The following is a 24,752-nucleotide window of genomic DNA, read 5'->3' as shown; positions in this document are numbered from 1 at the left end:
GCTTCCTGTCATCTGGTAGAGGTGAAATATGACCTCTAGCATCTGTCTCCTCAGAGGAGTGCAGCAATGGAAGGCAACAGTGAGCAGGCAGGAAAGCGGGAAGAGATCGTTAACCCCTGGCAACAAGCATTAATTCCTGGCAATGAGCAGGTAATTTAAAGCTAATTAGAAGCCTTATGAGACAATGTGTGCAATACCTCCCAACTGTCCTGATTTTCACAGGCGAGTCCCGTTTTTTGAGGGCTGTCCTGCATCCCGCCAGGGGCCTGCAGTGTCTTGCGGTGGAGCAGCGGTGAATAGAATGTGTGCACATGCGCACAGCATCTATTCAGAGTGGCTGGGGACATGGCCAGCAGCTCTCAGAGCACTGGCTATGCCCCCATATCTTCAAAAATGGGGGATGTGGCCTCGCAGGAGTACCACAATAGTAGGTCATGCTCCCAAACTTCAGGTGCAGATGTCCCTTCTCCTCTGCCTCCAGTGTTGGAAGGTATGTATGCAGCATATAGTACATAGAAGTGTGCGGCATATTGTGTCTGGGACATTGCGGTGTGTGGTATAATGTATCAGGGGCATTACAGTGTAAGGCATAACGTGTAACAAGCATTTTTTGGTTATTAGGCAGATTTTTTTATTTTTAGTAGCTCTTCAGGCGGTTATTTTGCCTAGAGTAGCTCACGCCCCAAAAAAGGTTGGAGATAACTGCCATAACCTATGGTAGTTAGTACAGAAGGAGTGACATGCCTATTCGATTATATTTCCAAAATCCACTTCATTTCACATCCAAAATATTAGCTACATATATTAACTGCTTGGCTACATGACAATTCCTGTAATCACAATACAAAATGGATCATTGGCACTCGCAAAGAGTTCTGCGTCAGCAAAAAGTGCACTTCTGCTACGGATAGTCTGGAAACAGTGATGTCCCCTAAGGATTTGTTTAGCTTTAACTGCAGCATTCGAATACAAAATAAAAAAATAAAAAAAAGACCACCACAGCTTGGGTTCTATGTATCAAAAAAAATGAAACAAAATGTATTGATAAATGGTTTTGAAAGTGCTTAAAAAATTTGTTACTACCCTGCCACCCCCCCAAAAACCTTACGGGATTTTTTTTTTTGTTTTCACAGAAAAAAACTTGAGAAAGAATTTGATTGAATAAAAAAGTGTATTGAAATCCAATACCAAATAATAATCATGATGTTATAAAAAAAAAAAGTCACAATAAAAAGATACATTCTAAACACTACAGCGAAAGCAATAAAAATAAAAAACAATGCATTTTCTGTACAGAAAAGACTGGGTGTGGCGGAGAATAGGACAATATACAGGAGGAAGTGTGGGTGGGGATGGTGGAGTCCATTTACAAGTACAAGGAAGTCACACAAGATGGAAGAAAGTCTGACATGTGAAAAGTGCTGAAGACCAGCTTTGTTAAAAGGCGGCTGTCATTTTCACCTCTCCATGAAGCCACCAATTATCATGTACAACACAGGGCTTTTCCGTGGCGGCTAATAAGGGAACAGTTTCGTCTTGTCCGATCACGCAGTATTATATTATGTACTGTACAGATCCTAGACCTCCCAACTGGTTGCAGCAGCCGAATAAAAGTCCCTTCTTTATTTTGAGAGCATTATTAATGGACGGAGACGTTGAGGGAACATCTGCCAAACTTTGGGAGTGGTGGGGGAGTAACACTGTTTCAAGTCTCACAGAGGCTGGAGGGGGAGTTGCTGCCACCTGATGTGCTTCGCAGCCTGAAAACACTGCACAGAAAGCAACCATCCTTCTGCTGTCCTGCTGGCCACAAGGTGGGGCATAACACTGAGCCACAGCAACAGGGTGAAGACCCATCAGGGTAAAAAAAAAAAATATTTAAACAATGGCAATACACAATATTCCTCCATGGATTACATACAATTCCTCTTCTGTTCAATATAAACCCCCCCAAAATATTATAAATCAGAGGAAATTATACGGTACAGAAAACCAGGCCCCAGCCCTTGAGGGTTGCCGCAGCATACAAAGTCTGGGCTCCGAACTTGCTTCTTGTCTGTACAATATGGGTGTGGTGCAAAGACCCTTGGGGGGCTGTGCTGCCCCTGTGCACACAGTGTCAAGTCTGCCTCTGGGATGGGTACGTGTTCTATCATGCTGTGGTTATGGCATTCAGATCCTTCATCAGGCCTTCAAGATGAGCCATCTCCTTGCTTAGCTCATCTGGTTCATAGCTCTGCAAGAAACGAGAGATTTCATCAGACTGAGAACAGCAGAATAGCTTTGGACACAAATCACTACAATATATGCTGGCATCACAGCATGTGGTATGGGGAATACGTTGGATAATGTTGGACTGGTCAACTTTTAGGACCTCTCTTCTGGGAAATCCAGGAAGGATGGGCGCAAATGCAGGGGATGTAGCAATACACATCACGGCTCCACCCTCCCAGGAAGCAAGGGCACAATTTATTTCATCATGTCTAGTGTGGTGGGGCCTTGATCCCACAAGTTACATTCTTAGTGAGAGGTATGAGATCCAGGTTGGTTCTCTGATCTCCCAGGATAGAGGTCTCAGTCATTCTGAGATAGGAGACACATATGGGACCATGTGTATGTTAATCATATGGATCAATTACAAGCAATTTTTACTGTTCTATAGGCTTGTAAATACACACTAAACTGAACTAGTATTGGTAAAGAAGCTGGACACAATACCTTACTTTCCTAGCCATACCGCTATATTTACTTTACATACATTTTGAGAATACAGCTGAAGGAATAGGAAGCAGCACAATTAGCGGCTCACTGTCTGTACACCACACACACTTCTGTCTTGTCCCAATGCTTGTAGAATATCATTTATTTGGCATCATTAAAATGAAGAAAACTAACTACAAGACTAATAGCGTAGTGTAAAAAGGATATTTAACATACATTTAATAGGTTTTAATATGTCCTAACCCTTTCATGGGTGATAAAATTAGCCCCCCGGTAATCTACCATGGCTAACTGAGTTTTTCCTCTTGTATCCAAAAACTGAAGAAAAAAAAAATTAAAACAATAGATTTCAATAGACTATGATTACACGGATAGAAGTTCTCTTGTACCTACACCCTCTTGATCCGTGTAGGTACAATGTATAACAATAGGTATTAGTGCCATATAGCATTTAAGATAAATAAATGTGAAAAAAATCAACTGTTCCAAGAGTTTTGCTGGTTTCGTATACAGTGTTTATGCAGATCTTCAATTGCTATATTTGGGAAGAATGCAGATTTATACCCTTTGCTTTGAATAAAAATAACTGCTTAGTCGGAGAGATTGTACAAACTGTAGCAAAACAATGTTTTAAAAGCAACATTTGTGTTCAAAGTCATGTAATTATATTATGCATCTTTTTGCGATTATTATATATATATATATATATATATTTTTTTTTTTTTACAGATATCAATGGTGGTTTAAGTATTTCAACAATATCTTTTTTTGTACACAACACTGTATATGTTTTGGTTTTCTCTTTTTAGCCTTTATAAGAGACGGTCATGTCTCCACTGGCTGCACACTTCATTGTTAACATTCTAGGCTTCTGCAATCTTATCTCCTTCTGCATGTACACAAATAAATGGCAATGGATATATTATATCTGGTCTCCAAATATGATGTTCATGATGGATAGAATGCATGGATTAACTAAACCCACAGAAATGGTTATATCTGTATAAGAATCAACAGAAGGACAATGGATACATACACATTCTGAGCCCTCAAGCATCCTGCTGGTCTCTAATGGTTCTGGTGCACTAGGTACAGTCACCGGGAGTGGAGGACGTACTCTACCCAGGGTACCAAGAGCGGCAGTCTTCACTGATAATGCGGCAGCAGCTGGAAGAAAATCCCCAAAATACTCATGAAGCCTGTGACGTAGAAGGGGAATGTAGACAGGATATGGAATGTATATAAAATACCGTACCTTGCTGTGCCAAAAGGGGTGAACTTGGCAGCGGCTCATAGGTTGTACCAGGAGATGGTGCTGGAACAGCTGGTACTGCAAAGCTTTTTAAGGGATGTGATGGTCGGATATGGGCAGTAGGTATACTGGGACCAGAATCTTCATCCATGGAACCAGGTAAAAAAGTGCCTCCAGGGGGATCTGGATCCTCTGGACCAGTCTGAGAAGATGATGATGCAGCCACTACAGTGTCACAGCTGGGAGTGTGACGGACAGACTCTAAGCAAGATAACAATACATATCATTACAAGAGTGACTTATTAATGATGGAGAAGGGGAGATGGGTCTCTAAGTTTTTATCATGGTAGATAATCAATGGACCCCTCTACCCCCATGTTGTAACACCATTCTGAGAGAGGGTCTCTAACACATTGTGCTTGGAATGATGAAAACTCTGGAGCACAGGAATGTAGACCAGATGGGCTGCAAGTGAAGAGGCACAATACTGCACAATTAAGTGATCTGTACACTAGCTGGGATTAGCAGCATGCTGGCCATGTTGCACGTGGTAGTCTTTACTGGAAAAACACATCATTGGAAAGCAGAATAGGATTAGCCACTTCTGAATTTAAATCCAGAGATTCCTTATTTTATCATCTAGGTTTAATGGCACACGGCACACTGTATCCTCAGCTTTCTGTGCAGTCCCTGTTCCCAAAGCAGTGACTCTGCTGCTAATACCAACAGTGTGAATCTCACCTGTAGCCTGAGGAGTGCCACCCAGCACGTGCAGCATGAACCCAGGTACAGAGCGGAAATGAGTGTTATCGATGGAATGGATGGGATGAGCACTGACAACCGCTGAAACAGAGACAGAATGATGAATACTGGGGATGGGAACTAAAGTGGAGCGTCAGCAACAAGAAATGATGACAATACTGCGTGTTATGACGTTTTGTTGACAACTGCATAATACTATATTTCTGGAACAGAAAAAACAAGCTTGAGCGAACGGAAGCCCTGGGACTCACTGATGGATGATACAATGTTACAGTAAAAGAATATGGGCAAAATGGAAGTGGTGAAATACTTAAAACACTAACATTTTTTAGAAGAGCAGATCTTACTATTAATCTGAGCTTCTCTAGCAACTAAAGAGCAACCATTCATAAACCTTCCCCACACCGGGCAATTGATCCCTGGAATTAACACAGGTGCTTGTCATACCCCATACAAATTTCTTCCTGGTCATATATGTCCCTTTATAAAACACTTACGCTGTGGAGGTTGAGAGTCAAAAGGCATCATTATTTTTGGTCTCATCCCCCGACGTCCAGCAAGGGAGGACACTGAATCTTCTGATTCCAGACCTAAAAAAATACATACGTTCCTATTAATTCATTTTAGTGGCATCATCTTGTGCAGAGCGGAGAGGTCGGGTGGGGATAGTCAGAGTGATGGCTTTGTATGTAAGTAGAAGTATTTTATATTGAATGCAGTAATATATAGGTAACAAATGGAGGGACTGACAGAGTGGTTCAGCAAACAATGAACGTCTAGCCAGGAAGATCAGCCTCGCAGCTGCATTCAAAATGGATTGTAGTTGTGAGAGTTTTCTAAAGAAGACTGGTAAGGAGGCTACTGCAATAGTCAATGCGTGATATAATAAGTGCATGGATTAGAGTTTTTGCAGTGTCTTGTATAAGGTACGGACAAATTTTGGATATGTTTTTTTAGATGCATGTAATATGATTTAGAGACAGAAGGAATGAAGGACAGTTCAGAGTTGAGGATGATCCCTAGGCAGCGAGCTTGTCGAGTAGGATTAATTGTAGTGTTCTCAACAGTGACAGAGATATCAGGTTGGTAACTACTCTTGACTGGTGGGAATATAATTAATTCTGTTTTGGAAATGTTGAGTTTGAGGTGGCGAGGTGACATCCAAGATGAAATGGCAGAAAGACATTCAGAGATACGGAGCGATACTGATGGTGACAATTCCGGGGAGGATAGATAGATTTGAGTATCATCAGCATACAGGTGATACTGAAATCCAAAAGAGTTGATTAGTTTCCCAAGAGAGGAAGTATAGATTGAGAAAAGCAGAGGACCTAAGACTGAGCCTTGTGGTACTCCAACGGACAGAGGTAGTGTGGAGGAGGTAAAATCAGAGAAGTGAACACTGAAAGAGCAATTAGATAGGTAGGAAGAGAACCAAGAAAGGGCTGTGTTCTGAAGACCTAGGGATTGTAGAGTTTGTATAAGAAGAGAGTGGACAAGAGTGTCAAAGGCAGCTGAGAGACATAGAAAAATAAGCAATGAGAATTGGCCTTTAGATGTGGCAGTGGCCAGATCATTGACTACTTTAGTAAGTGCTGTCTCTGTGGAGTTTTGAGAGCGAAAGCCTGACTGAAGTGGGTCCAATAAGTTGTAGGAGTTAAGATAGTGTGTGAGGCGAGTGTGGGCAAGTTTTGCAAGTAACTTGGAGAAGCAAGAGAGCTGAGAGATAGGACGTAAGTTAGAGAGACAGTTTGGATCAGAATTCTTTTTTTTTTTTTAGAATGGGAGTAATAAGTGCATGCTTGAACAGAGAAGGAAAGAAACCAGTAGAGAGAGGTTACATATTTTAGTTAAGCTTGGAATAAGCACAGGAGACAGAGCTTTACTGACTTGTAAGGGTATAAGATCAAGAGGAGAGTTAGTGGAGTAGGAAGATGAGAAGAGTGTGGATACTTCATCCTCACTTGTGGGGTCAAATGAGGAGAAATTGGCAAAGGGCTCAGGAAAGGAAGTAAGCAATTCACTGGCTGAAGAAGAGCATACCATTTCATCTTGGATTTTAGCAATCTTTTCCTTGAAGAAGCAGGCAAATACATAAATATAAAACAAGCAAACTGCAGACATATATATATATTTGGCTCATTAACAAAGGGTACATATTGAGCTGGGTACTAAAGTCAACTAGATCAGCGGTGCCGAGGGAGAACGATATAGTGTGTCAGTACTTACCAATATTGTTCAGTGACATCAGCCCCCCCCCTTTGAACATGTAGCCGCTGACGAGATTGTCATATTGAGCTGTATATTCAGAAGATGGAGGTGGGGTCATTAACAACCTGTGGCCATGCGCATCGTTTACAATATTGCCCGTACACACTGGACGTATGCACGTGAAATTGTGAACGATGCCCATATCCTTACCGATATATTGCCCAGTGTCTACCTATCTTATGCCGTTTGTAGCAGTGGCATCAGATAGTCTGCTCAGCAAAATGTGCCCGATCAGTCTCCACGATAATGATATGCAGACCAGCCCACTAGGTGTAGTGAGAGGATGCGGAAAAGTGTGAACACACCATCAAAGGTCAATTAATTACCACTTTATAATCAAACCTCAGTGCTCAGCATTGCAACTGCTTTATTTTCAGAGCAATGTTTCCCAAAGAACTGAAGTAAAGCAGTCAGCATGTGCAGGGGCGGATTGGGCCACCGGGAAATCGGGCCATTTCCCGGTGGGCCGGCCCAAAACTCCTTAAAAACGTGTGACCACTAGTGTGTCGAAGTCAAACATTAATGATAAAAGCATATGGTTGGGGATATGCGGTTTCCAGGATAACTTATTGTGTAATACAGTTCATGTATAATGATAACAATGCTATAGGCTCTTGAAACAAAAGCTGCAGAACATTAATTATGTTGGCAAATAATATTTCACAGAGCCTTGATGAGGAAGATGGTGTTTGCGCATATGCAAATGTCTGCTTAGAAACTTCCCAGTGGAACAATATCTTTATGTTTGTTATAAGCTACTCCGCATTATTAAAAGGATCAAAAATCATTTACAGCACAAAGTTAATTTCCTCTGTGCAAACCTCAATGAGGACAATAAAACTAGCAGTTGCATATACCTATTTTAAAAGACAACGATCTTTCAAAAGAGACCAAAGAAGCAACAACAAGCTGATCGCTGCTGGACTTGACACCATATACCAGCAAATATATCTAATACAGCGAGGAGAGGTAATTATCAAGGGAGATTTTAATCTTCCTAAACTAAACTGTGGGGTTTCTATTGCTAGTTCCACTAGAAGTGGGGATATTTTTAAGGAAAGCAAAAAATATGGCTTTTTGGAAATTCAGGTTGAATATCCTTCAACTGTATATCCAAAAACTGAAATTTTCAGAATATCCTGGGTTTTTTATTTTGTCAACCCCAGTACCATTTTTCATACTCACCTGGTCCACCAGAGTCCACCTTCAGAGGTATTCACGGTCGCAATGATGTATTGTGCCGATGGCAGTACCCCCCTGCAATGCATCATTGGGACTCGAGATGCCTCTCAGGATGGATGCAATGGACGCCTGGGGACCAGGTGAGCATAAAAAAAAAAAATCCCAATCCAAAATGATCCCTTATCCAAAATGCATCTAGTACCGAGCATTTTGAATAATGAACACTCAACCTGTATAAACAGACACAATAAAATTAAGCCAAAGATGTATCTTGTTAAACAGGAGACTTAGGGGGGTATTCAATGTCAGGGGCACGGCTGTCGAGCTAGCGCGACAGCCGTGCCCCTGTCCCGTTCTCGGTGAGCTCGCCTGGAGCTCGGCAGTCGGGATTCAATGTCCCGGCCGCCGAGCGGCGAGAAGGGGGCGTGGCCGCGCGTTGCGGCCGGGAAGTGACGAGCTGCAGCCGGCAGCTCGTCACTTCCCGGCTGTTCTCGGGAGAACGAGCCCGACAGCTAGAGATGTCGGGCTCGTTCTGACAGGAAACCCTGTTCAATGCTGTCAGGGAAGACAGCATTGAATAGGGCCCGTCGAGCATCTCCCCCACGGGAGATGCTCGACGGCGATTGAATCTCCCCCTAAGAAGTTAATCAGATGTGTAAAGGCACAAGCTGAGGAGAAAATGGCCCATTCAGTGGGTAAAGGATGCAAAACTTTTTTTTTTTAGGTACATAATTAAAAGGAGAAAAACAAAGATGCAATAATAAGACTTAAGACAAAGACTGGGACAGTACAGTGTAACCTCCGCACTGTGTGGTGGATACTGGTGCTCTCTGCTGTTCGCTACATTATAAAGCAGGCCTTTCGATCATTTAGGTACAGTTCTATAGTATTATAGTCACTGTGATGTTCTCGGTACCACATGGTGGTAATTTAGCTAAAATGTGATATCAATCCAAGTGTTTGCCTAGCTTGACCACTGGTTTTTTGGCAGAGTTTCAATGAATATATACTACACACACACACACACACACACACACACACACACACACACACACACACACACACACACATATATATATACACACACACACACAAATACACACACACACATATACACCAGGAAAGAAAGGGATTGTGAGGGTAATGCGCTAAGCGACAAGGTCAGTAAATGACTTATAAGGGTTCTTCTCCCCTTCACCGAAACTACACCAAATACTTAATTATTTGGTGCATATAAATACACTTTTTGCTTTTAGTTCAATTTCTTGCAAATTGAATCAAATAGGTTTTTGCCTAATATTGCCAAATAGGTTCTTTGATATCAGGAAAGTGACTTTTGGACCAATGTAATTACAATTTATAAAAATTGGAAAATTGATGGACAGTGGTCTCTTCACCGCTCCCCCCCAACCGATTGACTAGCCATGTAGCTGTACATCGCATGCTTTTGTTTTGCAAAATGACTATTAAGCATTCCTAACACAAAGTTCCCAATAATGGTCAGCTCACCTCGGTATGAGTTACTGTGCTGGTGAATGCTGCCTTCAGTGGTGCTGTCTCCAGGGGTTAAGTCCTGGGGTGAACGTGGCAGCGTGGGGTCTGTAAGCATCGCGTTAGTCTCCGGGGACTTGTCCACAGGTTTCAACTCTAATCTCTCATGATGTATCCAGAGGTCAGGAGGCTTCACATCTTTGGAGTTGCCTTTGTACTTATGTGACCCATTTACCGACTTACATGCAGCTCTTTTCCTTTAGGACAACATATAGAAAAATGTAAGAGATATGAAATGCAAAAAAAAGAAGCGTAACAAGACAAAGGAGCATTATTACTTTTGAGCAAAGTCAAAGGACACAGTTAAAGTCCATACACACTGGGAGTTTTGGCATCGAAAAGTGCATACACACATATCTGCATTCATGGCCCATTAACGATCCGATCTATCGGGAGCGTGCATCAGCAGTCATGTACAACACACACACTGGACAATCAAATGATCAATATCACTCAGAAAGGTAAATATGAAGCTTTACACTAAACAAAGGACTGAGAAAAAACAATGAAATCATTTGTGAGGCTACAGTTAATGTTTACGTATTTATTTTTATATAGCGCAGGCTGTTTACACATAGTGGACTGGCTACTTACTTTTTATGGTGGGAGCTAGAACGGCGAGAGCAGATGGCTGCAATGACCACAGCCACTAAAACCGTTATCACACCAAGGGACACTATGATTGTAAGCAGCATGTTCTGATCCAAGGAGGTGGGGCTTCCGTGAGGACTGTTACTGCCTGCAAAGGGACACAATGGTCACAAGTAGTAGGAATCTACCCCCCGTTACCAGAGTCTAGTCCATGATACCTGATCTATTACTGTCTTATTTGGCAATGAAGGCAAATGAGTTCATATGTGCATACTGAGAGCATTACCTCCGAGTGGGGGACCTCCATTGGATCCCGTATCTGATGTCCGGCCTTTCCCTGATACACCTGATGCTGGAAGAAAAACTTCTATTATACAGAGAAGATAGCTGTCCTAAAATTAATAAGTGTCCCAATGTATTCAATGCACAGTACATTGTTCAAATAAAAATACAACACAACTTACTCAAACATTAACCAACCAATAATAAAAATAACTGAAAAGTAACAGTGCACCTGACCACCGAGGCTATGACCAAAGTTCATAGAGGACATTCAACACCTGGCATAACAAATCTGTAATTGCTGTAGGGAAACTCCCATAAGCGCTTGTTCTCTGATGCTAGGTGCAGAGAGAGGTGTGTCCCGGCGGGCTGGCATGTTGGACCCATAGTAACACATTAGAACAAGGTTTCTGAAGGACTGAGCGACATATAGCGCCATCCCTCATTTAAAAATATTTAGGTAGCAAGCAATATCGCATGGTGGGCCATGTGGCAGGGGCGGCGGTGTGGCGTTGCTAGTCACTGCAGGTACCTATATACTGGGCTTATACACGGAGTGATATGTCCTACGTGTCATTCTGATTCTTCCAGAAATTACATACAGGACAAATATCACTCCAATGTGTACCTGGCTTAAGGGTGGACTATGTTAAGACAATATTACACAGTTTTATTTGTTATGCTTTTTTTGTATGCACTTACTCAATGCAAGCATTGTGAGAACACTGCCCACAGTGCTTATGGAAGGTTCCCTAACAGCAATCATACATCTACCATCCAATGCCCCACCCAGGATCAGAAATCAATACTCTACTATTCGCTCTCTTGAAATGGAATTACTAATGCACAGAAAATGATTACCTTGGTTGTTAGGCATGTAGGGTGTTGACTCTGCCATGGGGCGGCATAACAAAAAAAAAATAAGTGTGATTTGTCAGTGAAAGACCATTATAGAAAAAGAGAATGTTAAAAAGGGTAATGGAAACAGAAATGTATATAGGGCTGACAATATTATAAAGTATACGATTTGGACAATTTAGGAGGAGAGAGCAGATTATGACGATTAATAGGAGCACCTCCTCACTAGGCACAAAGGTGACCTCCTATTTTAGTAGCATCCACCTATTTTCAAGCATTTTAATTCTTGGACCCTATAAATACATCATCATATATTGGATACATGCTTATGTATTTGTCAAAGGAATTTACAGTATTTCAGTGAAAACCTTTTATAAACAACATCTGCTCATTTTCCAATACAAATGTGACAAATATATAAATATATATATATATATATATATATATATGAAAAAGGTAAAAAAGACCCTTATTTGCGCTAGTGAAAAGAAGCAGCACTCTATAATTCCTCCATATTAGTGAAGGAAAGATAAAAGAATGAGATAGAAATGGGTATAGAGTGCGCTAATTAGCCACCACCTTCAAAGTGTAAACTTTACACAATATATGTTCAATGTAAAAAAACTTGTTATTAAAATTTTAAATACACAAATCAGACATGGCATTCCAGTTTCTTATTTCAAGGTGGCGAAAGATCTGACGCGTTTCGTCATGAAAGACTTCATCAGGGGTGCCGTTACCACTACGTCAACCGTAGGGATCAAACTATTGTGGACAGGTATTATGTGTCATCACTCTTATAGAAGAACACAGAAGCGAAAAATATATAATTTTTTTCCCAGCGACCTCTAGACACAATCTCAGGTGTCAGATTGCACAAATGTGGAGTTGAGCCCAATTTAGTAGTCTATCCAGTGAGAATCCAATGTCTGAATGCCCTTCATTCACCAAAAAAGTCCAACCCCATAAAAAGTAAATTACTTATATCATGAATATAGCTATGGAATTGGGAGTTCATTAGAATGGCTTACCTTTTGGAGTACGAAAGAGTACAGCATCTGACATGGGGCCCATCCCCTTAGAGTTGCGTGCCTGGATCTTGAAATAGTATGGAGTATCCAACGTCAGTTCTTGTATTTGGTGGGTTAGACGGTTCCCAACAACCGGCTCTATTACCCAATCATGGAGTTCTGCTTGAACATCTGTACTGTAATATATAATGTAACCTACAGGATACAAATTATACATTAGATATGGGGCTTCAGTACATGGATAGAAAACAGTATTTAAGGAGAGTATAATTGCATTTGTTCAACCTAGCTATGAGTCCCCACCGCACCTGTAATTTTGCCATTGGCTTCAGACGGAGGCTGCCAGTTCACAATTATGGTACGTGGTTTTCCTTCTTTGCTTACTACAGTCACATCCTTTGGGGGCGAGGAAGGCACTAGAAGAAATATTAGAAAATATATCAGTACTATACTCTAGCGTTGACAAAATCAAGAGGACCACCACAGATTTATGACCTACCTGACTCAAAGGTAGTGCCATGAGCGGTCATGCTCCACGTACTTGACCGCCGGCCTTTAGTAACCATGACAGAAAACTCGTATAGGGTGTTTGGTTTCAGACCAGTGACCAGATAACTCAGTGTGGTGCTGTTAGCCATCTACAAGATACAATGGAGCATACACAAGTATTACTTAGCGCTAAAGAAACAATCTGAACCAATAAGACTATCCTACCATCAAGGACATCACTAGAAATTATGGGGCACTTCTGTATGAGCAGTGTTATACGTGAAGCAGGCAATGGGCATATTTATTTTTTTAAGCCTTTTTTAGGTAAAAATAATCAGAAAATAGCAGTTAAAGTTCTTCCTTAAGATATGTTAACATGGCAATGAAGCAGATATTAGGAGATATATCAGCAAATATAGTTCCCTTATAAGTATAGGCTATCTTTTTCAGAAAGGCACATGTGCGGTATCTCTTTCCAATTCAGTAGTAAAGTAATCGCTTAAGTGATCACTTGACTTTTTGGTCTTCCGGATCAGTGATCCTGTATGACTTTCTTCGTGTGATGCCCCAATAATTAATTCCTTATTGTTGTGATATGCTAGTGATCAGTCCCCAACTGTTATCAATCGTAAACTACAGTATCAACTAAATAAGACTACCTTTTCTACCATGACATCTGCCAAAGCTTGACCACTATAAGGTGCTTCATTAACCACTTAACTGATCACACACACACACACACACACACACACACACACCCTCCCTCCACACAAAGTCCCTTAGAAATTGTCTTTTTTTTTTGTAACAAAGTTTAAAAAGTATTTTAAATAAAATCTTAAAATATTGACTTTATTTTATCTAAAAATATATTCCTCATATCCACTGCTTAAAAATGTCTCCCCGGAGGGTTAACCCCCAACCCTCATGGGCATATACTCCCCGTCCCCTTCCCTATGCAGAGAGCAGCGGCGGAGCATGTGTCAGAGGGGGGTGGGGGGAAATGGGGTGGGAGTTGACGTCATGACAGGCATCCGCCCCTCCCTCCCCTATGAACACCTTGACGAGTGTGATACTCGACAAAGGCATTCGTACAGAGGGTCTGCACATGCACAAATATGCGCATGCACAGACCCCCCCCCCCCCTTCCCGTGATCGGAATAGGGCCAAATTTGGCCACTTCCGAATGGGCCTGAATTAGGCCCTAAGTACCCCCACCTTGCACTGTGCTTCCTGAAGCAGGTGCTCCAGAATTCCACCCACACACTGTGGGGCACACAGGTTTGCAGCAGGGCCGGGGCATCAGGCTGCATAAGGGAATGGGGTAGGAAGTAGCAGTCAAATTAATGCAACCACGTCAGGTAATAGAATCCTGGTTTCAACGACCAAGCCAGGCACAGTGGTTAAGCTGATGGTGCACTCCAATGTTGCAGCATACGCCACAAAACTACATTTTCCTGAATGTTTCAATTGCCCCATGTTAACATTTGCTTCCCCTCGCGGCTGTGTGCGCTATTTCCTGACTGAATCACACCCCTTCACAGTATCTCACCTTGTACTTTGTGTTGGCAGGAATGTTGGTCTTCCATCTGGCAGTATAATATCGGGCATCAGTGATCTTCTGGTTCTTCGGGAGGGAGTTGTCTGCCCAGGTCAGGCGCACTGTGTCACAGCCTAGGATGGCGGCTTGGACCCCCACAGGGGGCAACATAGGACTGGGCTCTGGAACTGGGGTGTATGAGGCGTGAACAACATAAACATCAACCTCAGAAGTGTCTACATCACAGGTTGCAAAATTAAATGGGGTAACCACACAAACGAGAAAATATTGTTTTATTTTTTTAAATAAAATTAAAAAAAGGATACCCGATGACAAAACATTGGGTAGGGTGAATGAAGAGGAATGTGGTAATTGCAGAATGTAGGGATAACGTACGGACATGCAAGGGAAGGCAGGGTAAAACGAGGGTAAAATTGAAAATGATCACCGTCATGTACATGGCATGTATGAATTAAAATCAAGGGGGAATGTAAATAAAATATCAGCACAAGAAAGGGAAGAAAGAGAAAGAGGAGATATTGTTAGTGTCACACAACAAAGCACATAATATAATGTCACACTGAGCGACAAAGCACAGAACAGATACAGAACAAATACAGCCTTACACCCCATCCCAATTCACCCAGGTTCTAACAGGCTGGGAGATTACCTGTGTGCTGACGGGTCACGGCACTCTCATATAAAGGAATACCTTCCCCCATATTGTTGAAGGCCTTCAGCGAGATGACATAGTGTGAGCTGGGTTCTGCAAAAGAAAGCACTTGAGTAAGTCTTACAGGTAGACTACAATTTCTTTAGACCATCATAATAATTTCAATCATTTTCAAGGGTAATATTTGTAAAAGTAAAATAAGCAAGTGATGAGAATGCAATGACTGCAGGACACCCGGAGAAATACAGTTTGCTTGATCCATGGATCATGCCATCTTCCCATTATAGTATTTCCACATACTGTAGAGATCATTTAATTAATGTTTGTAGCAATACGGTTGGTGGTATATGTTGTCAATATTCTTAATCCTCCTATTACCTAACCCTAACCTGGCATTAGGTACATACCACCTAATGCCACGATGTTCCCCTGCAACGGCATCCTAAGTATCACCTAAATCAGACTTGCAATGCGGCTTGCGAGGGATAAAGAAATTGCATTTTTGACACAGTCCATTACCTTGTCACACCTGGAAAATGCGGGCAATATGCCACTGTTTTCCCAAACGCCGACACTCCCTGAGAATGCCTATGCCTGCCAACCAGGCAGAGGAGTTTGCATTATAGTGATACGAACACAGGACTCATCCTGCACATGTGCAGAACAGGTCCAGCGTGTGCAGAGTCTCCAGAATGTCAGAAAACTGAACATGGGATCATGTTTGAAACCCCTGCTAAATTAAGCCCATAGATTTGTATTGCTGATAACAACCACTTGGCCCATATAGTGTGCTAAACAGATGTACAAACTTTGCTAGGAGCCAATCAATCTAGCAATACATTTTTGGATTGTGGGAGAGAACCAGAGTACCTGAAGAAACTTGCTCAAGCACGGGGAGAATATACAAACTCCACATGTCAACACTGACCGCATCCCCTGGAATGCATACATAGTATTGCAGCAATAACTGCAGCAATTTTCATCACAGGCCATATTTCTACCTTTTTCTTGAAAATAGACATGTATTTTTCTAAACAAGAAAGAAAAATACAATATAACCACTAGCAGCGCTCACTTTTGCTGTAGCGATGTCCTTTGTTTCCCTGGTTCCAAAGAGGGGGGAAATAGGGAAACAAAATGATTATTACTCTGAGCAATGACAGATCAAGCATTTAGTTAAACACAAAGGCCTTTTTGTTTGTGCATGCTCACAGAGTGTATCAAGACAACGCAACACTGGAGATTGATCTTCCCTTGCTCATAGTAACAATCACCATAATATCTGTCTTTTTGAGCTACTTGAATGACATGAAGGATTCTGCAGATAATATCTAGTACTCTGGGAATGCAGGAAGCCTGACTGGTGAGAACATATACAAGAATCTAAAACCCGATTCATTCTCAATTCCAAACCCTAATGCAAGCATTTTTAGATATATATTAAGGAATTGAGTCTGTGATTGCAAAAAAAAAGTTGCACCTTTGCTTAGAAATGACAGTAATATGACTGACATATAGATAAAATTACTCTGAAGTAGGTAATTACGCCGAGAGTAGAGATGAGGGAGTAATAAGGATCTGAACTGTTTCTGGAGAAGTATAGTAAAGCTATCAGGGCTGGCGTTTTGGATGATTACAATACAGAATACATAAAGACAGCCATCACTAGAAATTGTTTAAGCTGTGGACACCAACAAAAGGTTACAATGTTGGAGAAGTTGTATTAGTAGTTGAGGCAATAGTATTTTATGTTGATTTTTCACTTGTACAATGTGCATGAGATTTTGACTATATAGTCAAAATCTCATCTGGATCGCATGCAGATCGCACAGGTTTTAACCCTTGTGATCCCGATGCGCGCTCTCGTATCGCAGCCAGAAAGTCTTGGCTGCATAGACTATAATAGTGCAGATCTGCACTATATAGTCTAAATTATATGAAGATAGTCTAAATTGTATATATTGTATGCAGATAGTCTAAATTGTATACATAGTCTAAATTGTACAAGTGTGCATACACCATAAGCCGCCACTGTCCGGCTGGCAATTAACTGGTAAAGAAGAGATTTCTTTGCAGAAACTGTGCATATGCTTATCCATTTAAGATTAGGTCTACATGATCCCTAACTGAAGCGAGATCCACATTCTTTTTGGGTCATTTTCCCTGGGTGCTGATTTTGTCAGAGCTTACCGTAATCTTCACGCAGCAGCTGCTTTTTTTTCTTCTATTTTTATCAATTAGCCTTTTTTATAATTTAAATCGATAAAAATAGATCACACATTCACATATAAATTTACATGGTCTAAATCAGGGGTCCTCAAACTATTTTGCTCTGGGACCCCATCATACAATAAAAATAATGACAGGACCCCAGCAAGTTACTGCAGAAGGTCATCACATCACATATAGTCAGCAGACAGCACATACATGGCAGCATTGTGGAGGCACAAAATGATGGGAGGAGTCTAAAATAACAGACAATTCAACAGTTTTCAGACTCTTTGAATCCCTGACTGAGATTAGAGAGGTCATCCGCCTGATGATCAGCAACACAGAGTCGTGACCCCAAGGTGAGAAGGTCGGGACCCACTTTGGGGTCAGGACCCACAGTTTGAGAACCGTTGGTCTAAATGATTAAAGAAACAAGCATGCAATACTAGATACATTGAGGGGTATGCAATGCTCTGACGGTGAGCTATAGAGCGAGCAGTGCCGATAGCTCGCCATCAGAGTATTCAACTGCCTCCCCTTCACTCCCCATTTCCACCGCACTGGTTCTTTACAGCGAGGTGGAAACGGCGAGTGTGGCCATTAAAACAGCAGGGCACAAAATGCCACGGACTCGCTGAAAAAAAGCTATCCTCGCCATGGCAATGAATACCGCCCATTATACTGGACTGGTAGTCTTCATCATCAACATATACTAAAGATTTCTACAAAAGAAGGAAGGGTCATAGGGGAGAAAATAAGGAATACACAGGTGAAGGTGGGAGGGGGGTGTCAGGAAAGCATTTTATATGAAAAGTCTTAAAACAAATTGATGGAGTAATTCTAGTATGCATTTTATTAAGGATATTGGGGGGTTATCCTGTCCTGAATGCTTTAATAACCAGAACAACTGTTGACATAATATGGATTTCTTTCCTTTGATTTCAACTGCTGACATAGATGGAGGTTCTATGTGTTTCCAGAGGTTAGTGATGACTTGGCTATTGCTAGTATATGCCATGTTTGATGTCATTTTGAAAAGCATAGAGGAGAAATACACGGACCTTTAACCAAAATGTAATCAGTTTGTCTTTATGTCAAGTGGGTGAGAACGGAAAGTGCAGAATGACTTCATAGTCTGTATGCATTAATGAGGCCAAAGCCTTCAGCTCAGTATTTAATAAATGATGAGCATAAAAAGAAACAGTCTGCCTTTGAGTAGAGGAATTATTCAACAAGGGTTTCAGGCAAAAGTTTAAGTCACTGGTCCTTACAGATTTACAGAGGGTAGAATGGCTAACATTCTGTTTTTGCTGATTGAACATCAGTGAGTCCACGGTAAGTGCAGCAAAGCACTCACACCTGTGAGACCTGTTGGTCATCATTTTGTCCTCCATGATTAAAAAAAAAAATACTAATGTTAAAATTAACCATCTGACATTTTTAAAAACCTTTTGTACATTACTTATGGCCAGTAGCAACCTTCTATACTGTTTTGCTATAGCAGTTACCACTTGTTTGGCTGGTCCTGGATCATTTTCTCACTTTTTCAAAAATGCTTTTTTTTGCTGAAAAACCTTGCAACATTGCAGCAAACCCTGCAAATTGTAATTTCTACTTGAATTTTGCATTTCTCAAGTGCATGCATTGCTATAATGTATGAACGAAGGACCACTGCTGCTAACGCACATCAATCTGGATATGTACACATGCCTGTCCATACACAGCACAATTATGGCTGATTTTCAATCACAGGTCTATGCTGATGATAATCAAATCTACCTTTTCTCACTCGTGTATACTACTGTCTCTCTGCTATCTCTTCTTGGATGTCCCAGTAAGATAGAGATGATCCCCTTCCCATCCTCCCAACACAAACCTCACCTCTTACAATCTCATTATCCGTTGATGAGAAAACTATCTCCTCTAGCCATCAAGTGCACTGTCTAAAGGAACCCCATGCACTAGTCAGATTTGGCCTGTTTTCATCAGATTCAGATGGATGTGACAGACCGATCTGAAGAAAAAAGGCCAAATATGAGCTTTAACCGGCCCATACACGGCCTGATGCCGGGCTGTGCGTTCCTTGCTTTGAGGTGCGTGCTCCCGTGGCACCTCATCGCACAGTACAAAAAGTCTGTGCTTGCACATACTTTTCGTACTTAGTTCTCATCACATTGCATGCACAACGCAAGCACATGCAATGCAATGTGATCTGTGCTATTTAAGCCCACAACGCACGCCCGTATCGGGCCGTGTATGGGCAGCTTTAGAGTAATCCTGGACTCCTCCCCCTCCTTCAAATTAAACCCTTGCTCAGGATGCTACCAAGAACCATATCCACTCACTGGTCATCTCCAGACTGGTGTGTACACACACACACACACACACACACTATATGCAATGTACAGATGTCATTTTTTTAAATGTCCACAAGATGGCACTGTTGTGACAAAAAAAATGCATCAAATGCAGAGCTCATTAAAGAACTACTGTATGTGCACGCCTAACATTAGGGGCAACCCAGACAAGCTTGTGAAAAAAAGGTTGCCTAATCCATTGAAGAGAAAACACAAATAGGCATGAAATGAGTGACTGAATCTGATTCGTTACCCAAGTTTTCTATGGTGTAGTAACGCTGCTTATGGTCCACACGAACAGTCTGCGCATGAGGGCTCCCAAGGCCATAGCCAATGGCATATCCACGGACGACCACTTGGTGCTGATTTTCTGGTGGTGTCCAGCTCACCACAATGCTTGTAACTAGTGGACGCACATGTAGAGAACTTGGCATATCTGGGACACGGGACTCTATGGAAGCGATAGAGAATAAAATCAATGTGTATATAGAAATATTAGTAAGCCCGCTCGAAGCAAAAGCTTCGAAAGCTAGTCTCCTACATACTGTCTTTGTGCATGTGTGAGAAAGAAATGTAGTTTCACACTCTGCCAGCAGATGGCAGTGCTTCGGAGACTCGCTGACACTAGACATATACATATATATAGATAGATAGATAGATAGATAGATACATCCTGAAGGGTAACAGCTATGGACCAAGAGCATGCTTAGACTACTAGTTTACATTGGTTTGTTCATTTCTGCCCTGACATGTGAGGGTAACTGCAGTTATAGTATGGCATGTAACTACGATGTTGGACGCTGCCAAGAATATGGTCAGATCCAATATACTGTAGGCCAGGCATTCCCAACCACGGTCCTCAAGGCACACTAACAGTGCAGGTTTTAGTGATATCCAGTCTTGAGCACAGGTGACTTCATTAGTACCTGAGTGATTCTGATTAAACAATCTGTGCTGAAGCCTGGATATCACTGAAACCTGCACTGTTGGTGTGCCTTGAGGACCGTGGTTGGGAATGTCTGCTGTAGGCTATATCCAATAGAAAGTATAACACTGCACAATGAGAACATGTTAAGAGTCAACTTTAAAATCATGGGAAAAATAATGAATGTTTCAGGAAACCATTTGCGCAGTGTTTTGAAACTACATTCAGTGGTTTCGTCTACTCAATCACAAGTGAAATAATTAGTACCACCTGTGGACCTGCTAAAATGTATCAGTAAGTATTAAAACCACCTGTGTTCCAGTATGGAGAGAGGAAAAACAGGCACGGTTAGGGTTCCTTAGCTGATAATAAACATAATAATGTATCCTTACAGGCAGCAGGTGCTGTTGAGATAATGGAAAACCATTGCTTATAGCTATTATATTTCATAGACTGCATTTGAATGAAGACAGAACACTAAACACACACAAAAAAAATCTGTTTTTAAAAACTATGTTGAATTATAAACTGATTTATTCCATTAAAAAGAAAGTTGAAATCTCTTCAGGCAATCTCACCATCAAGATCATTTTCAAAGGTCTCTGCCGCAACCCAATCAGTAGCTGGTCCACTGCCATTAACAGTCATGGCCACAACCCGAAAACTGTACTCCGTGTCCCGCTCCAGTGCTGTAGGGAAATGGACAAGAGTGTTGGAGGCATCACACTGCAACAGGAATGGGAGAGAGAGAGAGCGAGCGAGAGAGAGGTGACCGTACTCACCAGTAACCAGTTGTGATAGCTGGGTGTCTATAAGAATCTCATTTGTTTCCGTCTTCCTTGCAGTCTTGCGGTAACGTAGTTTATATCCAACAATCTGTCCATTCTGAGTACCCATAGGTGGGGGCTGCCACTGCACCATGATGCTCTATTAAATATACAGGTGACATTTTAGAAATGCTGCAGTGAAAACAAGGCTGCTGAATTAGCTCACAGTTCATCTGAAGGACCACAAAACACGGACATGTAACAGTTACCTGAGAGCTGCGCACTTCCAGGGTCAGGTTCTGAGGAGCAGCACTAGGCACTGCAATGGAAGGACAATAAAGGAGAAGACCGTGTCAGTGATAAGCAGAGGAAATATTGGCTAGAGCAGGCATGTCCAACGTTGGCCCTCCAGATGTTGTGAAACTACACATCCCAGTATGCTTTGCAATAGTTTTAGCATTCTCTAATAGCAAAACTGTGGCAAAGCATGCTGGGATGTGTAGTTTCACAACATCTGGAGGGCCAACGTTGGACATGCCTGGGCTAGAGTGAATCATAAGAATGAGGCCACACACCATCTGACAAAGTCCTGATAAGAACATCTTGTGTGGAGACACCAGACCCATGTTTATTAAACGCCACTATTCGAAATGTATATTCTGTATATTTCTTCAGTCCGTTCACAGTATATGCAAGCCCGCCCACATCAATGTCCTGCAGGGGGAAGGAGGAAGGACAAAATCAGGTGACCAGCCACTACACAGATCAACTAAGCTATTAGATTTCTAGCTCTTTAGGAGCTGCAACACATTTAGTTAAAAGAAAAGAAAAAAACACAGGAAATCCACCGATTGGCACGGTCACAGAGGCATACAGAAGCAGGCACCTCCTAACAAACTGTACTTCTGAAAAACCATGAAGCTGAAACTAACAGGATGAGGGGAGTATTGCCAGGAGAGACGCTAGGGATTGTTCTCTACCTGTGGTCTGCTTACCTGCTCATTTCCAGCTCCTCTCTCCATATAATATAGTTTGTAGTTCTGGATTTCACCATTACCGGAGAGAGGGGTTTCCCAGCTGACACTGACAGAAGTAGGAGAAATGGGGGTAGCTCTGAGATTTGGTGCCGGGCCAGGGACTTGCACTGTGTAGAACCAAAAAATTATTAAATAAAAAAAAAGCAATTTAGTCTTACTGCAGAATACATTAAGTAGTGCTTGCCTAGGTAACACAATGCCTGTAGTTATTTAACTGTGTAGAGCAGCACAGGTTCTCAAAGTCGGTCCTCAGGACCCCACACAGTGCATGTTTTGCAGGTCTCATCACAGAAACAAGTGAAATGATTAGCTCCACCCTTGGATCTTTTAAAACGTGTCAGTAAATAATGAGTTGACCTGTCGGGTGACCTGAAAAATGGGAAGAGTGTGGGGTCCTGAGGACCGAGTTTGAGAACCACTGGTAAAACCCACGTCTTTATCTTACAAGAAAAGTCGTTAGTTACAATGAATACTTATTTTCACCATCCACTTTCTTACCCTCAGGTTGAGTCTCAACCTTCAGAGGAGGTGAACTTTCACCAGCCCCGTGGCTGTTCTGTGATACAACACGAAAGTAGTACACCGTTTCTGGCAATAGGTTCTGTATGGTGACCTGCAATTCTCCTGGGCGACTGGTGTTCTCCACACGCTCCCTGCAATTTGTAGATTGTAAAAAACAGATTTCTGATCCACCCAGTGATCAAGGGTATATAAGCTAAGTTCTATATAGAGCAGAGGGTGTACTGTTCATTAGAGCACGGAGTTAGAATAGTGATCAGATTTCGTGTACACTACATTAATGAATTTATTTATGTTACTTTGTACAATGGATGTCAGGTAAACATATTAATTGCAGTCTTAAGCAGAACAGTAACATAAAAGCCAGTAAAAGTAAGAAACTAATTTATAATGCATCATCATATGCTATCTCCAAGACAACAAAGTTCTTTAGTAATTTACTTAACCTGACCAAATCGGATGCTCTTAATGTCAATTTATGACACCCTTTGGAAGCTTCCTCACCTCTTACTCTCTATTATAAAGGTGTTCACATGTGCTTCCAAACACCCTAGGATGGACTTTTTGCTCCTACCTCAGCCCACTGACTGTGCAGTACTTGCACCTTTTACAGCATTTTAAGATAACTCAAACCCAAATTAAAAAAGATTTTTCTTGTGTATTTGCACTACATCTACACTAGAGCATAGAGACTCAATTCACTCTCCAACTCCGTTACAACATTGTACCATGCTTGTACTAGGTGTATAAAATACTAAAGGCTCCCTCAACAACTCCTCAATACCAGGTACCTGTAGCCCAGTCACTTCTAACCCACAGCTTACCCAGGATAGGAGACGCTATACTTCCAACTGCTGTCTGTGTGATGATATGGCCACAACAGTAATTTTTCTGCTAAATACATAATTAAATACACAGCTATGGCTTCATACCCCACCACAAACATTATTAGGCTATTGATATATTACATGTGACTGTACTGTATTAAGCAACTCTGTACGGGAGAACGGCCTAGATAGGGCACACACTGCAGCTCAACAAAACAAAACATACAAGCTAATCACTAGATGACTCATTAGTTCTAAGATACAAATGACAAATTTTGATGAAGGCATATTAGCCCTGGCACATGGAACATTCCTCTCTGCTAATGATAGGTGCTGTTCCTGATGCTTTATTATCTTAGACTAGGAGGAGATCACTCCATTCTGTGCCGGATCCAACAACATTGGCACTACATAGTACTCTGATCACACTCAGCAAAAAAATATGTTGGTTGCTCACTTTATTAAGTTGGGGTCCTACTACTCCACTGTTTCTGGGTCCCGCCACATATTATACTTTAAAGCTACCCCCTGCTACTGTCACAATGCCTATTGGGGGGATGACAAAGAGGGTGTCGAGGAAATAGCCAGTAAGAAAGAGCGAAGCAAGAAATAAGCAGAGAGAGGGCTTCATGGAAAAAAGAAGTGAGAGAAAAAAGCATGAGGGAGAGGGTGCCAGGCAAAGGGGGAAAAGCAAGCGAGAGGGAGGGGTGTGAACAGGAGTAAGTCAGGTAGATTGAGAAATATGGGAGCAATAGAGTGTCAGGGAAAGAAAAGGGGAGAGAGGGGGTGTCAGGGAAAAAACGAAAGTAAGGGTGTCACAGAGAGATAAAGCGCCAGGTGGAGGGGGGGGGGGGGGGGGGAGAGGAAACAGGGGAAGCATGGGAAAAAAAGGTGGGGAGAAGAGAGAGA

At 41.8% G+C, this 24,752-nt stretch overlaps 1 protein-coding gene across 11 annotated transcripts in view; it reads right to left on the bottom strand.

The window, feature by feature from the left end:
• Positions 1–1,152: 1,152 nt before the first annotated feature.
• The window catches only part of NEO1 (neogenin 1), a 138,135-nt gene continuing 114,535 nt past the window's right edge, over positions 1,153–24,752 (bottom strand). For 2 of the 11 annotated variants that reach the window (XM_083183555.1, XM_083183560.1), the window contains exons 9-29: positions 22,996–23,150; positions 22,456–22,604; positions 22,036–22,174; positions 21,730–21,779; positions 21,476–21,620; positions 21,272–21,382; positions 20,022–20,219; positions 15,198–15,293; positions 14,540–14,763; positions 13,001–13,139; positions 12,810–12,917; positions 12,502–12,696; positions 11,474–11,503; positions 10,617–10,682; positions 10,334–10,478; positions 9,698–9,936; positions 5,233–5,325; positions 4,715–4,816; positions 3,977–4,234; positions 3,758–3,888; positions 1,153–2,236 (exon numbers count right to left, since the gene is read on the bottom strand). In XM_083183555.1, the coding sequence (XP_083039681.1) occupies positions 2,153–2,236; positions 3,758–3,888; positions 3,977–4,234; positions 4,715–4,816; positions 5,233–5,325; positions 9,698–9,936; positions 10,334–10,478; positions 10,617–10,682; positions 11,474–11,503; positions 12,502–12,696; positions 12,810–12,917; positions 13,001–13,139; positions 14,540–14,763; positions 15,198–15,293; positions 20,022–20,219; positions 21,272–21,382; positions 21,476–21,620; positions 21,730–21,779; positions 22,036–22,174; positions 22,456–22,604; positions 22,996–23,150 (2,857 nt within the window). In that variant the 3' untranslated portion in view covers positions 1,153–2,152. The remainder of the gene's footprint in view (positions 2,237–3,757; positions 3,889–3,976; positions 4,235–4,714; positions 4,817–5,232; positions 5,326–9,697; positions 9,937–10,333; positions 10,479–10,616; positions 10,683–11,473; positions 11,504–12,501; positions 12,697–12,809; positions 12,918–13,000; positions 13,140–14,539; positions 14,764–15,197; positions 15,294–20,021; positions 20,220–21,271; positions 21,383–21,475; positions 21,621–21,729; positions 21,780–22,035; positions 22,175–22,455; positions 22,605–22,995; positions 23,151–24,752) is intronic. The other 9 variants (XM_083183559.1, XM_083183564.1, XM_083183558.1 and 6 more) reach the window with 5 other exon arrangements.

This window comes from Crinia signifera, chromosome 4, assembly GCF_055691185.1.
Source record: "Crinia signifera chromosome 4, ASM5569118v1, whole genome shotgun sequence".
Classification (NCBI taxonomy): domain Eukaryota; kingdom Metazoa; phylum Chordata; class Amphibia; order Anura; family Myobatrachidae; genus Crinia; species Crinia signifera.
Note: the sequence above shows the minus strand (reverse complement) of the source record. Positions and strands in the feature narration are given on the sequence as shown.